This window comes from Cydia amplana, chromosome 21 (assembly GCF_948474715.1).
Source record: "Cydia amplana chromosome 21, ilCydAmpl1.1, whole genome shotgun sequence".
Lineage (NCBI taxonomy): Eukaryota > Metazoa > Arthropoda > Insecta > Lepidoptera > Tortricidae > Cydia > Cydia amplana.
The window spans coordinates 9,726,885-9,742,706 of NC_086089.1; the positions used below are offsets into that span (position 1 = coordinate 9,726,885).

Consider the following 15,822-nt stretch of genomic DNA (forward strand, 5'->3'; position numbering starts at 1 on the left):
GGTTCGAACCCGCGACCTCCGGATAGCAAGTCGCACGCTCTTACCGCTAGGCCACCAGCGCTTCCTTGGTTACAATCTACTATAGTTTACTTTGTGCTTAATGCATTCAGGGGGACTCCATTCATTCAGTATGTTTTCATTATAAATAGGGAATTAGGAATTTTAGTTTTTCCTGTCCAAGTCCGTGCCACCAACAACACAGTATCGCGTTACATTACATCCGCCGTTGTTGACGATAGACATGTTGGTTGCGACGGCGCTTGCGCTCCTCAGTGCTGTGGCCGGTGAGTTTGACATTTTACAAATTCCTATACAAACATAAATACAATGTTTATCTTATCTTAGAGTCTGTGCGGAAAGAGAAGAGTCGTGGAATGTATGGGGCCCAATACATTCCACGACTCTTCTCTTTCCGAACATACTCTATATCTTTAAACGAGCAATTCTTGTATATTTATTTATTTATTTATATACATATTTCGGGGATCTCAGAAACGGCCCTAACGATTTCGATGAATTAACGGTTTCGGAGTCGAATAATCGATCTAGCTATGTCTTATCTCTGGGAATACGCAAATTTTAGAGTTTTTGTATGTTTTCCGAGCAAAGCTCGGTCTCCCAGATATTTTATTTTTAACTCGCTAACAAGTCAAATCAGCTTGCTATTATAAAAACAAAACGTTTAAAAAAAATTAGACCTATAGAAAAGTCTTATTCATGTCATTTGTTTTCCGTGGCAATTAATTATATTCTTCTTTCTTTTAATTAAAACGCTACGCTTCTGTATGACATCGATTTTTTTTCGACTGATTTAAGTATGTCCTCGTACAAGTAACAATCGCTCTATAGTTAGGACAGACAAGACCACAGAATAAGTAATAGTACTACCGTACAGAAAGGACACTTCCTACAAAACCGAAGTTTGACAGCGATTCAGGGTCGAATCATGATATCTCTTTCTAACTCATGGCACTATCCCTTTCGGCTATTTAGGGTTGTCAAAATTCAATTCATTATCTTATCTGTGGTCGTGCACGCAAAGGGACGTCGAGTTGTGTCAACCCTAATAATTGCTAGGAGCAATGCTGCGCCGAACGGAGCCGAGTTTGCCCGAAGTCAGGAGTGTCTCCCCACTGACAAGACCAAGTGGAGTGCTCTAATTCGTTTTGAATACCTACATAACAATCAGTTGACGATTGTGTTGTATTGTATCTTATGACCCAACTGTTTTGCTTTCAGCCTTAGACCCATCGCTGTCGTTTCACTACGTGAAGTACCCTCGAGTTTTTCGGCGGAATGAAGTGGCTTGCCAAGTCTGCTATGGGGAGTTTGACTGTCTCAGCATGGACCGGTGTGGCTACAACGCAGCTGTTACAGACGTCTTGGTAGAAGGAGATGGAATGGTATCTATCTCTGTCTTATGAAGTTATACTAGATAAATAGTCAAAGTAATTTATTCAAGAAAAAACTCTAGTTATATATGTAAGAAATCCACAACGCAGGCTTCGTCCGGTGGCCACAAATGCAAATCAGCAACATGCTTCGTCCCAAACACAACAAGGATGATATCCGCAGCAGGCTTCGTCATTCTAAAATCTAAGTTAAACAATATAACCGTCACGAATCGTACCTGGCTCAAATGTCCCCATTACGCTGGCAGCGTTACCGCGCTGAATGGCCAATGAGATCTGTTGGACCAGGTACGATCCGGACCGAGGGTCGCACCCCCTGTCCCTCAGCCGCCGACCCAAATCCCTCACAAACTCCCTAGCCTCCACAGCCCAAGGTCCCGCAGTCTAGATAGATACAAGTGGCGGCGCATCAAACATATTCATAGGCAAGCCGGGGCTAGTTTGGGTCACATATTGTCTTTACAACTCTGCTCAAACGTCCAAAACCAGGCAAGCCGGTGGGAATCGACTTTCATGGACGCGCCGCCACTGATAAATACTCTTCGGTTGGCTATAGTAAGTAACTCACGGTTTTGAATAAGTATTTTTGTGATTTTAAAATATAACTCCCTACCTTAGGTAAAAAACTAATTTAGGACAAATTAAAACGAGAAAACCAGTATAAGTATTTATTTCATCTATGAAACTGACTTCTATTTATTTTTCAGAAAATCGTGAACGACGAATTGAAGACTAAAATGGATTCAATGATGTATGATTTAGTTCTGGAAGGTAATATAAAAAAATACAACTATTTAAATACATTTGTTTACAATGTACTTTTTAGTCGAAACCAAATATTGTTTACAGATTCGTTAACAGAATACAATGTATGTATTCCTCTCATCTCATCGTATACAACTTGCAGTAAAGGTACGAAGTGTTGTTTTATAATACTTTTTAATCTGTGGAAAAATAGTTGTTTACGATACAAGTGCGGAAAGTAGGAAATGCGCAACGAGCGGCGATAAATCAAAACACGACCGAAGGGAGTGTTTTAAATCGACACGAATTGCGAATTACCTATTCGCACGTGTATCGTACAACGTTTTACAGTAGGTACGTATGAAGGGTGCACGGAAAGAACATGTCTAGAGTCACTTTAGTAACATTTTGAGTAACCGCGGTGAACATTTAGAACAATGTCAAAACGTATGGTAATTCCGCGACCAGGTATTATTAACTAAAAAAAAAGTTGTGTTACAGTTATTATACAGTGGTAGCAAAAGATGTAACTAATAGTTCATTAAGAGCTCTTCATTTTGAGATAACAATCTCATTTTTCTAAAAAAGTGACTAGACATGTTCTTTCCGTGTACCCTTCATATGGCCTGTGGCGTCTCCTTCAGCTGTCACTGTCGACGACTTACCACATGATTCTAATAGATGGCGTTAGGAAGCTAAACCCTAATTTGGTAGAAGCCTACAACGCACTTACGGAGTTTCAAATGTCACTTACTATACAGTCTGTGGCCTATAACGCGGGCGAAAAATTAAAACGTAGATTCGACTCCTCAAACAATAAAACTTTTGTTCAACAACTTTTTGAAATTATGTAGTCTTAAAATTGTCCCTTTTTCAAACAAACTAAATAATATTATCAATGTACTTTAAATTCCGTCTAATTGACATTGCCCGTCAGTCTTGTCACCGTACAGGCATAATCAATTTCGTAATACATTGCGTGTTCGATTAAATTTTAAAGTGTTTTAAAATACAAACCACAAGTTATTTATAAAAGTCGCTGATCAAACATTGTCTAGTTTGAGGAGTAGAATCTACGTTTTAATTTTTCGCCCGCGTTATAGGCCACACACTGTATATACTCCTTCTGACTACCTCTCAGTGGACTTCGGTCCCCAGGCGTAACATTCGCCTGGAGAGAGTATTCTCTATTGCCCTCTCTCTACCTTCCCTAAAGGCTTTAAACTTTCGACATAAGCACGGAAAGTGTTAATTCGAACGAAAAGTAGCACCATATGTACCGTAATTTTTAGGGTTCCGTACCCAAAGGGTAAAAACGGGACCCTATTACTAAGACTCCGCTGTCCGTCCGTACGTCCGTCTGTCACCAGGCTGTATCTCACGAACCGTGATAGCAAGACAGTTGAAATTTTCACAGATGATGTATTTCTGTTGCCGCTATAACAACAAATACTAAAAACAGAATAAAATAAAGATTTAAGTGGGGCTCCCATACAACAAACGTGATTTTTGACCGAAGTTAAGCAACGTCGGGCGGGGTCAGTACTTGGATGGGTGACCGTTTTTTTCCTTGTTTTGCTCTATTTTTTGTTGATGGTGCGGAACCCTCCGTGCGCGAGTCCGACTCGCACTTGGCCGGTTTTTTTAAATGGTGGGTGGTTATAATCCATTTTATTTATAACTTTCAGACAACATCTGCCTAGGCTGCGAGTCGTGCGACTGCGACGAATCGGGCCAATGGAATTGTAGTGAAACCTCGAAATGCAGCAACGTACATTTGGACATCGACTATCGAATAATCACATCGGTTGCCGAGAGCTTAAAAGACGTGAAACGTAAAGTATTCCTTAAAATCATGTTTTTATCAACAAAAAAGAAAGACACAAGTAAAGTCACTTAAACAAATCTTTAATTTCATAACAAGCTCTAGGGATAAGCGATGAATGGCTCAAACCCGATAAGTGCGAAATCGAATTGTCGAGTGAAATAATAGTTTTTTTCGTCTGACATGTTACACGTATTTTTTTTATTATATTTTTTTGATCTGAAGGTTTTTTTTAACTTTTTGACATCATTAATTTAACGTTTTTAACCGCCTTGAAAAAAAAAGGAGGTTCTCAGTTTTTAATCGGTTAAAATGTACCACGCGAACAAAACGTCGTAAGCGCCGTAAAATTCATGGCGCTTACGCGTTTAGGTCGCGAGATTCACTTCCATAGTTTGTTGTCAAAACGACAGCAACTCATGGCGCAAAATACTGGTTCTCTGTGCCGGTTCTAGACGTTAGTAAAACTAGTTAAACTGTTATATTTTCAACAAAGGTGTTCTTTCATCTCATATATTTAATAATATTGTATAATTCTGTATTTTTAGCACCAAGATATAAGAGATCTTATGATGGCTCAGAGGAAGCATCGACACGTAGTATGTTTGATGACCTAATGGATTGGATGGGCGTCTCCAAAGCCAACGATGTTAAAGTCATCAATGATATTACTCCTCGGTCTACAGCTATTGGTAAATATTGCTTCCTATTAACCAGTACTTAACCATTAAGCGCTGGTGGCCTAGCGGTAAGAGCGTGCGCCTTGCAATCCGGAGGTCGCGCGGGTTCAAACCCCGGTTCGTACCAATGAGTTTTTCGAAACTTATGTACCTATGAAATATCATTTGATATTTACCAGCCGCTTTTCGGTGAAGGATAACGTCGTGAGGAAACCGGACTAATCTCAATAAGGCCTAGTTTTCCATCTGGGTTGGAAGGTCAGATGGCAGTCGCTTTCGTAAAAACTAATGCCCTCGCCAATTCCTGGAATTAGTTGCCAAGCGGACCCCAGGCTCCCATGAGCCACGGCAAAATGCCGGGACAATGCGAGGAAGATGATGGTGATGATTATAATTAACCAGTGTCTGCCCGCGACCTTGTCTGCTTGATAAAACTTATCCTATGTCCATCCATGGTCCATGGTTCATAAATGGGAGAAGCTTGCCGAGGACAGAGACAAGTGGCGCAAACTGGTGTTCGACGGGCGTAAAATTCACGACGACGCTTGGTTTAAGACACTCGCAAGTGAGCGAGCCAAGCGTCATCAGCCCGACACTTGTTCGCCACGGGTAATTTACACCTGCCAGGCCTGTGGTCGTGTTTGCCGCTCCCGTATTGGCTTACATAGCCACGAAAAACGTTGTCGCCCTACCTGACACTGTTTCAATAGTCTGTAATAGACTTTAAGGCCAATGATGATGTCCATCTTCGGGTCTTTAACTATCTCCATAGAAAATTTCAGCTTAACCTGTTCAGCGGTATAAGTGTGAAGAGGTAACAGAAAGATAGACATACAGACAATAAAATTATAGATACTTTGACATGTTAAGGTTTTGTGTAACCCGTGCGAAGCCGGGGCGGGTCGCTAGTGTATACTAAACAAACCTTGAAAGTAATTAGTATTAAATAAGTGACGATAATAATAAATTCCTGTAGATTAGTTTTGGGATAATTTATATTGTAATATTATATTATGAGAATAAATATCTAAAACTTAAAAAAAAGGCAAAATGTCAGAGAACATCATACAGATTACCTAGCTCTTTTAGAGAATAACCAAAATTAGTAAAAGCTATCCTAGATCTTAGTCCTGGTTTAAATATCCTTAATTTCTCTGTATAATTCGTACACGTATTCTTAAAACATTGGATATTAATTCAAAGATCTATTTATTTCAGTGACAGCCTCAGCTACCATGAAAAATCTTACCAATGATGACAATAATAATTTGGTGTTTGATGACATACTAACTAATGATAATCTGGAAGACTTCATAAATCATTCGGGAGACGATATGAATTATGTCAAAAAACACGAAAGTAATGATACAAATAAGTTTTTAAAAATGCTTAGGAATATTGAAGAAGGCAAAGATGATAAAACACCAGTAGATAACCCTCATCTAAATATAAATTTGCTTAAAGATCTAAGAAAATATATCAAAGAAAAGTCTTATGCGAATGGTAAGAAAACTAGAATACTTATTCGTTTCTAAATGAATAATCTCTATTTTAATATTAAAAATACTTTGCTTTGTTGACCTTTATTATGCTTTTCATATTAATAATCCTTAATGTGTATTACCATATTAAATTAACTTCATTTTCATTCTAGAACCTTCAAATGATCAACCAAATAGTATTAATGCTATATTAACCGACACTGATGATATTGACCCCGATAAACAGCCATCTGATATTAATTCTGTCGCTGTAGTATTAAAAAGAAACGTAAGACACGTGAATGAGACTAAACTAGAAAATCAAACCAAAACAATAGAAAATCGAAAAACAAAAGCAAATAACGTGACACCAAGTTTAGACATCAAGAAAATAAACGTAACATATTCAGAAAAGGAACTACAACACATTATAGATGTTGTAACTGTATTAATTCGTAATGAACGAAAAGAGATAAATCATTTAAATTACGTTAGAGAGAGTCTCCTAAAATTACTTAAGAAATATCAAACTAATTCAAACGTTTCTGATATCATACACAAGCAAAATTCTGACGAAAATGCTAAAAAACATGGAAACTGGAGAGTTGATATGCTAAATTTCTATATGAGTAATTTGAAAAGGGATGTAAAAGATACATTAAGAGATATTTACGCAATTATAAAACTTAAAAAGCTAGGAGTGAATTCTGTTGCAGAAAGTGTCTCAAATATTAAGCCTTTATTATTTGCGTTAACATCTTATTATATGAAAAACTTTAGAGATTATCGACAAACTGAACATGCGAAAAATAATAGCAACATAGATAATAGATTTGTAACAAATACTACACCATCGATAGATACTTCTCCAATACACAAAATATATGATTCGGAACCAAAACCTGAACGAAGGGTATTCCAGCCAAGTACCAGTAATATTTATCAAATAAAGCTTATAAAGCGAGCGCTTACAAGAATGCTGGTAATGATAGATAACGACAGGATATCCACAAATGCTTTAAGCCCTCTATCATCTAAAATTAAGAACATTTTGAAAAGGATTGTCAACAAGCAATACATAAAAGGTTTTGCTGATACTCATCCATCAATAAGAGATCAAAATTTTAATTTAACACAATTATTAACCTCCCTTGTAGAAGAATGGCAAAACATGTCAGCTGAAATGCATACACTCAAACCAGCGGATCAACTATATCACATGAAATTATTGCATTTATCTCTTTCGCAAGGAATAGATAAAATAACAGATGCTTTAGTTTCTATCCAGTTTGGGCTTAGTCGACGAATGAGCTTTATTGAAGAGTACGTTGGCAAGAATTTAATTGCCGATATTTCGAATTATTTATCCAGCATTGATCAACGTATAAAAAATTTCGCTATAAAAACAATCTTTGCAGAGGCATTTACTCCTAAGAGAAGAGATGAACAAACAGGATCCCTGTGGCATCACATCAAAAACGCATTTTCTAATTCAAATAAAAATTTACGAAAATATATTCAAGGTAAAATAAAGCCTAAGTCGTACATAGTTAATGATAAAGTAAGAAGAAGAGCTGAAGAAGTGAATAAGCAAAAATTCTTAGAAGTCATGAAAAAATGGCAACATAATTTTGAGGCTTATCGTGCCAGAAATAAGAGATCGGTAAAACAGTACACAAAACGATTGAATCACATTATACCAAAGTATTTAAGAGGTATTAAAGGAAATAATACATTAAACGCTAAATTAAATAAACGAATAGCGGTGGGAAACATAGGTACGTAATAAAAACATTGAAACAAGATATAATATTTAAATTCTTTTCCGACATCTGGCTAAAGATTCTTCTGATTGTATGTTTTTAAGTAATTCTAAAGGGGCCCACTGATTAACAATCCGCCCGACGGTATCGGCCTGTCAGTTAGAACAAAATTTTGACAGTTCCGAACAAATGACAGGCCGATACCGTCCGGCGGACTGTTAATCAGTGGGCCCCTTAAATGACTTTATTTATGGGAAATAACCCTTTCAATGTCCACCACATCTTGTGAATCCTCTGAGACAGTTCATTTCTCGACAGTAGACCAGTGTTGAATTAATTAAAAAATTTCTTGCGCTTTCGAAACTACTTCAACGCGTCCAGTTACAAAAGGATCCTGCTTTGCAGGTCCATTCATCGGTCAGACAACAGCGCACCCACAATATCGTAAACATTACACTCTGCCACCTGCTAAACGCCATGGCGGTGCCATGCCTAAAAAACGGCATCCCGCGGGTACCACGCTTCCCCATCTAAAAGTACGGACAACTCGTCGTCCTGCCACGACCCGAAAAGGGCAAAAGAAAGTGAAGAAAATTGGTAGTACTACCCGAAAAGGGCAAAAAGTTGGTAGAACTTTCTCCCAACACCCTACTCGGCCTCAAAAAGGTACCTTAAAGATTCTGCTCTAACATAATAGCCGCACATAGCCCGAGGTCAGATTGTGAACCAAATGGAGGCTGTCAGTCAACATAGGCGCCCACATCCCACATCTGTAGTCGCTCGAAGTAAAAATACTTCAGGATGGCTATAGAAAATCCACTGCATCAGCAAGTCAAACTGCCAACTGGTTTTATTACTATCTCGTCCACTCTTGTTGCGACCATACAAGTATGAATGAGAAGTTACGACTCCGCTTCTAGGTTTGGGGGGATTATAAATATATGCATTGTATGTGGTCTCAACCACACTTGTATTAGTCTAAGATCCGGCATATATGGTCGACCTTCACCGATCTGTCTGACGGATGAAACTTACATATTATGAAAGAAAATATGTTCCTGAACATAAATAAATAGGGTTGCCTAAAGAAATATGGTCAAGGCTATTTTTAATTAATTTTTGAAAAAAAAATTTTTTTCTTCAAATTTCACAGATCTGTCTGACAAACGAAATAAGTTCCAATGGAAAGTATACAACTTGTACAACATAAATCAACTAGGTTGCCTATCTTTTTCCGGTCACTATTATGTGGTTGCCTAGTTTAAACAGGTGAGTTTTTATCGATAATTGCACTCATCTGTCTGACGCTTGAATTATACATCAAAATGATGGTAATTTTATTGCGAATACAGTGGTATAGGGTTGCCTGCGAAAATCCGGTCACAAATAAGGGTTGCCAGGCTTTTAAATAAAATAAGAAGGGAAGACTTTTAGCGATAACTCATAAACGGCTTAACTTATCATGTTTGTTTTAATTTTGTTTGAATGAGTTTTTTAAGCACTATTTTTATGATTTTTTTCATATTTTTTGGATCGATTTTTCAAAAGTTAGAAAAAATAACCGTTTTTTGTTCTTTCTAAATTATTATTTCCGAAATGATTCACTTTATCAAAAAATGTTGTTTGCAGACCCCTATTTATTTTGAAAGACCTATCCAACGACACCCCACACATTTTTTGATAAAGTGAACATTTTCGAAAATAATCGCTTCTAACGAAACAAAATGTAGGTGAGCATTATTTTTTTAAAAGTTTTAATGCGATTATTTCCGAAAATGTTCACTTTATCAAAAAATAATTTTCTGAAACCCCTATTAATTTTAAAAGACCTATCCAACGATATCCCACATCATATGGTTGAAGTGAACATTTTCGGAAATAATCGCATTAAAACTTTTAATGCGATTATTTCCGAAAATGTTCACTTTATCAAAAAATGATTTTCTGAAACCCCTATTAATTTTAAAAGACCTATCCAACGATATCCCACATCATATGGTTGAAACAATTTCACACATATTATGTATCTTTTAATTTAAAAGATACATAATGTGTGTGAAATTGTTTTCTTCGTTTCAAGTCTATAATGTGGGGTGTCGTTGGATAGGTCTTTTAAAATAGATGGGGGTTTTCTATAGACATTTTTTGATAAAGTGAAAATTTTTGGGAAATAAACGCTTCGAAAGAAACTAAATGTGTGTGGCAATTTTTTTTCGTTTCAACCTTAATGTGTGGGATGTCGTTGGATAGGTCTTTTAAAATGAATAGGGGTCTTAGAAAAACATTTTTTAATTAAGTGAATGTTTTCGAAAATAATCGCTTTGAAAGAAACAAAATGTATGTGATTTTATTTTTATCCTATAGTGTGGGGTGTCGCTCTTTAAAAATAAATGGGGTTCTGCAAACAACATTTTTTGATAAAGTGTATTATTTCGGAAATAATAATTTAAAAAGAACAAAAAACGGTTATTCCTTCTAACTTTTGAAAAATCGATCCAAAAAATATGAAAAAATCATAAAAATAGTGCTTAAAAAACTCATTCAAACAAAATTAAAACAAACATGATAAGTTAAGCCGTTTATGAGTTATCGCTAAAAGTCTTCCCTTCTTATTTTATTTAAAAGCCTGGCAACCCTTATTTGTGACCGGATTTTCGCAGGCAACCCTATGCCACTGTATTCGCAATAAAATTACCATCATTTTGATGTATAATTCAAGCGTCAGACAAATGAGTGCAATTATCGATAAAAACTCACCTGTTTAAACTAGGCAACCACATAATAGTGACCGGAAAAAGATAGGCAACCTAGTTGATTTATGTTGTACAAGTTGTATACTTTCCATTGGAACTTATTTCGTTTGTCAGACAGATCGGTGAAATTTGAAGAAAAAAAATTTTTTTTTCAAAAATTAATTAAAAATAGCCTTGACCATATTTCTTTAGGCAACCCTATTTATTTATGTTCAGGAACATATTTTCTTTCATAATATGTAAGTTTCATCCGTCAGACAGATCGGTGAAGGTCGACCATATATGCCGAATCTCCTACTATATTGTATTGTACTGCGTCGGAGCGTGCCGATCTGTGTTTTTATTTTTTCAGCATCAAAAAAGCTCCAAGACTAATTACTATACTTACTTATCTAATACCTTTAGACAATATTTTAACACATCTCTCAAAATTCCTTTCAGGAAAACCCAAAAAAGGCGTTAGAACCCAACACACTCAACACTGAATTGGCCAATCGGCCATTGAGATATTTTGGCCAAGTCACACAAACACGCTAATCCTAATTCGCTAATATAAATAGTACAATCGGAAGAAAAATAAAGTAAAATATTATGAGTATGTTTTTTATTTCGTCAATTTCATCTAAAAATGTACAAAAAATATAAATTAACTTAACTATAAGGTACACAGCTTCTATGACACAGAGTTTTTTATTTATTTATGCGGTTTGTACATTTTTCCAGGCGGATTCCAATGTTTTAAGAAACAAGTCTTCAGAAGCCCATTGCTTGTTCGATGAATCTTCTAAACGAATAGGTCGTTTGCTAACTGATATGCTACTTCTCATGACAGGTTTCGATGCTGAAAACAAAAAGTAATACTCAATATTTTATAAAGTAATATTGTGTACAAATTGGGTACTTTCCTCTAGCTAAAATAAATTATTTCACACCGTGCACGAAATAAAGCACCAGATAATTCTTAGACAAACATAGATAGAAGTCATTTTAACCACAATTTCTATTTAATAAATCAAATAGAAATATAAAAAGTAGGCGAGTTGACCGTGACGTCACTACACACGTTTTTATATAAATTCCATATTGGCAAATCGTTTTGCTAAAAAAGAAGCTGATTTGACTAGTAGGAAAGTACCCAATTCTGAATTAAATAATTTGGTTAAATAGGACTGAGTAACATTGAAACTGCAATGTCGCAAGGCTTTTTGACAGGACACACCGCCGTGTTTCTCGATATTATAAAAAAATAAAATAATGAGAAAGATGCATTTTATCCACAAGAAGAGCAAACTCAGCTATCTGCCTCTTTATCGCTCGAATATGCAAGAGTGAGTTAAATAACTAAATTGCGACTCTCGTTTGCGGCAGACCCTTAGATTGTGACGGATTGTGAAAGTGGCGCCCCCTACGCAGAGTTTCGTGTAATATTCCCTATACTAAAAAGAGTTACCTTTTTTTTGTAACTAGGTGTAATGCTAATGTCATATTTTTGGATATGAAATCCTTTCATTGCTAAAATATACGCAAATTATGATTTAGTAGTTTACCTGGTGCACTCTCTCGTTGACTGGTTTCAATTAAAATTTTGTAGAGTTCCCGGGCTAATCTCTCACTTCCCCTTTCTAAATTTGATAGGATCCTTTGAGCTATGTTATATCCCATATCTTCAGTTGCCTTTTCAGATTCCTTCATTTTCATATATTGCTTAACTCTAGTCTTAATGAGTTGATTCAATGTTAGTTCGCTGTTTAATTTATAGTTATCATTAATATCAGACATTTTGTTTACATTTTTTAAAGCTTGTTTGTTGTTAGGTAGAACATTGAATCTTTTTTGTTTGGGCGTACCAAGATCCCTCACTAATTTTGTGTTTAAATCAAAATTCGTGGTTGCAGTATCAACAAATTCAAGAAGGTCGTCTAGTTCTTTTTCCGGTAGCTTTTTTTCACTATTCAATACAAGCAACTTTCCTATTATGCTTGCATAATTAATAGTCTCCATTAATAAAGTATTTAAAAACATTTGCTTATCAGCCGCTGGTATATCTTTATTTAGCGCTACAGATTTGTATGTGTTAGAGTTATTTGATTCCATATGATCTATCATTTTCTTCACTACTTCATACGATTGCGGTTTGACAATTTTTAAGAATCTTCTGCTTGGTTGAGGAGTTTGCTCTAAATTTTTAACTACACGCTCCCAAACTACGGCTGATTTAGGCCTCGGACCAGTACCCATACTCCTGCGACTTTGAGGCATTTCTCTAATATCTTTTTTAATTGCTCCTAAAACAATTTTAATTTTATTTAATAATGCACTCTGTGTATAATAGTTAGTTTCTTTACGTTGATTATTCTCTTGATTGATAATTTTAACAATACATGGCAACACGTCGGTGATATTGAAATCTCCCAGTTTAGGATCTTTTCCTTTTTCATTTTGTAATTCAATTAGGTCATTGACTATGGCCTTTAAGTGAAGTTTGAGTTTATCATTTATACTTGACGTATTATTGTTTTCGATATCTGTACTTGTGTTATTGTCTGACGTTCTTCGACTCTCCTGATATTTTACCGTCGTTGGTGTAGGTTGAGTTGAAGTTTTTTGTAGTTTTGGGTCGATCATGTTCATAAGATCGGAGTAAGATTTTATTTTGAAAAACTCAGATAAATTAAGTAATATGTCGCTTTGTTTATTCCGAATGGACTTATCTTCCTGCTGATTTGACAATGGACATGGGTTTGACTGTAGTCTATTTATATAATCCAAAATTAGTTTATCTGCAGGTGTAAGTTTCATTCCATCCAAATTTATATTAAATGTTTTCTTAACATCTTCTTCCAAATTATGAACGTTGCTTAACATATTTTGATTTCTTATTTTATTTTTCATCCTTTTATTGTTTGGTATAAGTAAATTGGTTATTTTTTCCAAAATATTACCAAACAGGTTAAGAGAACTACTATCTTTTTTATCTGTACGTAAAATAGGTGTTTCAGTAGAGAGAGTCGGTATATCTTTTGGATGTTTTATACTTTGAAGATTTGTTTGTACGTCTTCGTATTTTTTTATCAAACCAAGAACTTCAATTAATTTAGACTGACCATTATCCGCACTTGACTCTTTAACATTCTTGCTCAGCCTTTTTTCTTCTTTTTTTACTTCTTGTATTCTGTCATCGCCCACAATTTCTTTTTTTATTTCATCTACAGTTTCACACAGTGAAAATTGTTTATTATCTTTATTCCTATGCACTGCTTCTGATAAGTGTTCCAAAGCGTCTTTTAAGAATACTTCCTGTCTATAAGTCAAAGGTTCTTTAAATAAATCAAGCAAGTCAGCAATTTTCTGATTTTTCATATTATCTGTTTCTATTGAATCATCAGTTGCATCTCTCTCCAAATTCCATAGCTTATTCAATAGGTTACCGGCAATGTACGCCATCGCTGTTAGGGTATCTTTTTCAGGAGTGAACGTAATATTAGACGCCACCGGTGCATTTGGATCACCTATAGTTTCTTCTCCCTTCTTCAATTCATTTACTACAAGTTTGGATAGTTCTTTATCTTTAACTTTTTGGGTGTAATTCACAATATTGTGCATTTTCTCGTTGGCCAGAGCATCGTATTGGTCAGCATTATGAGATGTGTCAAATTTATCTGTAATGTGATTATTGTATATTGTTGGATGGTTATACTCTATATGTAGGGGATCACTGGTTGAATTAACAAACACACCGGATCTTCGGCTGGTCTTCAGGCCAGGGTCGACTTTTCTCACTCCAAGGGTTCCAGATATGTTTGAGTTCTTCAATGTATCTATAAACACAAAAAGAGATATATTCGTTATATAAAGTAACCTGTAATTATTTGGTCTGTAAACAATTACACATATTTACATAATAAGAATTTGTTATTTTAGTAAAACCACTTTGTCATAGTTACCTTCATTTATTTCGTCTATTGCGTGATGGAATTGAATAGGACTCTCTGTTTCATTAAGTTCTTTCAACGAGCGTTTTCCCCGCATTATCTCATGTAGCTCCTTCATAAGGTTGTCGGGGTCAAATTCTATAAGGACATAGTACAACCCATATATTTTTACATGAAAATCATATGGAAAAAATCATTATCCTAAACCTAAACATGAAGTTTTCAGTGTAATTTTAATGTAGAATTCTTAGCTCTATCTTTTTTGTGCATTTACTAATAATTTATTATTGCAACTCCCTTCAGTCTTCATTTATTACATTATTACACTGGCCTTACTCTAAATTGTAATTATGTGATACCTCACTGGGGCCTTACCATGTTTAGGACCTAAACTGAATTGCTAAGGGACAGAGTTATGGGACTTATGTAGCCCCGTCCTTTATCAATTCAGTTTAGGTCTTAACAGAATAAGACATCATGGTAACGCCCCTGTTCAAAAATGTAGGATCCGATTTTTAGTGTTTCGTACAAAACTTTGTTCACGGAACACTTATGGGATCACTCCGGTCTTGCAAATCGGTTAAATGTGTTTTTCTCAGAGACCGTTTGACGTAGATAGCTAAAATTTGGACCAGTTATTAATTTTTCAGACTTCCTGTTAAACAATGTCTACTTACCCTCTGATTAAAATATCTGATAAATAACTGGAAAGAAACTAAAGAGTACACAGGAATTTAAACAAGAGTCTATTTCATAATTCAAGTAAAAATAATCAATAAGATATTTGATTTAGTTAAAGTGTAATATGGATAGCTTATTCTACAGTAAACTAATGTGGTAGTGCATGTGAATGGAGAATTAATCTTGAAACGCGTTTAGCCGCCATTTTGGAGTCAACTGCCGGTTGTCCACGTGCTACTCGTAAAGTCTACCTATCGCTTTACAAGAGCTAATAAAATCACCGTACACTGTCCTGTACTAACCGTACAATTTTAGTCGTATTAGTTGAAAGCTCCACATACCTTGAAACTGGCGAAATAGGATTGTAGCCATTTAATTTTAAAAAGAATGGATGGACTTTTGTGATATTAATAAGACCTATGTACCAGCTTTGACAATAAAGAAATCTTATCTTATCTTATCTTATGATTATTATATAACTTTGTCTTTGTCTGAAATTAATAAATCCGAAATGATTTATTACTAATAGTTTATTAAAAGAGTGAAAAATA

At 35.4% G+C, this 15,822-nt stretch overlaps 2 protein-coding genes across 2 annotated transcripts; one reads left to right on the plus strand and one right to left on the minus strand.

The window, feature by feature from the left end:
- The first annotated feature begins 234 nt into the window (after positions 1 to 234).
- LOC134657935 (uncharacterized) lies at positions 235 to 11,154 on the plus strand. Its single transcript, XM_063513530.1, has 9 exons — positions 235 to 284; positions 1,240 to 1,403; positions 2,120 to 2,183; positions 2,262 to 2,324; positions 3,845 to 3,991; positions 4,530 to 4,673; positions 5,880 to 6,164; positions 6,316 to 7,920; positions 11,100 to 11,154. The coding sequence occupies exons 1-9, from the start codon at positions 242 to 244 to the stop codon at positions 11,141 to 11,143; spliced, it is 2,559 nt and encodes an 852-aa protein (XP_063369600.1). The 5' UTR covers positions 235 to 241; the 3' UTR covers positions 11,144 to 11,154.
- Positions 11,155 to 12,170: 1,016 nt separating this feature from the next.
- On the minus strand, positions 12,171 to 14,754 carry LOC134658217 (uncharacterized). Its single transcript, XM_063513827.1, has 2 exons — positions 14,603 to 14,754; positions 12,171 to 14,476 (listed from the first exon to the last, which is right to left on the minus strand). The coding sequence occupies exons 1-2, from the start codon at positions 14,706 to 14,708 to the stop codon at positions 12,171 to 12,173; spliced, it is 2,412 nt and encodes an 803-aa protein (XP_063369897.1). The 5' UTR covers positions 14,709 to 14,754.
- Positions 14,755 to 15,822: the final 1,068 nt, after the last annotated feature.

Excerpts from the sequence above, each read along its gene's own strand:
- LOC134657935 (XM_063513530.1), top strand. The coding sequence starts at position 242 with ATGTTGGTTGCGACGGCGCTTGCGCTCCTCAGTGCTGTGGCCG. Across the intron at positions 285-1,239 it reads GCTCCTCAGTGCTGTGGCCG|CCTTAGACCCATCGCTGTCG; the intron begins GTGAGTTTGACA and ends TTTTGCTTTCAG. Across the intron at positions 2,325-3,844 it reads GTATACAACTTGCAGTAAAG|ACAACATCTGCCTAGGCTGC; the intron begins GTACGAAGTGTT and ends TATAACTTTCAG.
- LOC134658217 (XM_063513827.1), bottom strand. The coding sequence starts at position 14,708 with ATGAAGGAGCTACATGAGATAATGCGGGGAAAACGCTCGTTGAAAGAA. Across the intron at positions 14,477-14,602 it reads AATAGACGAAATAAATGAAG|ATACATTGAAGAACTCAAAC; the intron begins GTAACTATGACA and ends TTGTGTTTATAG.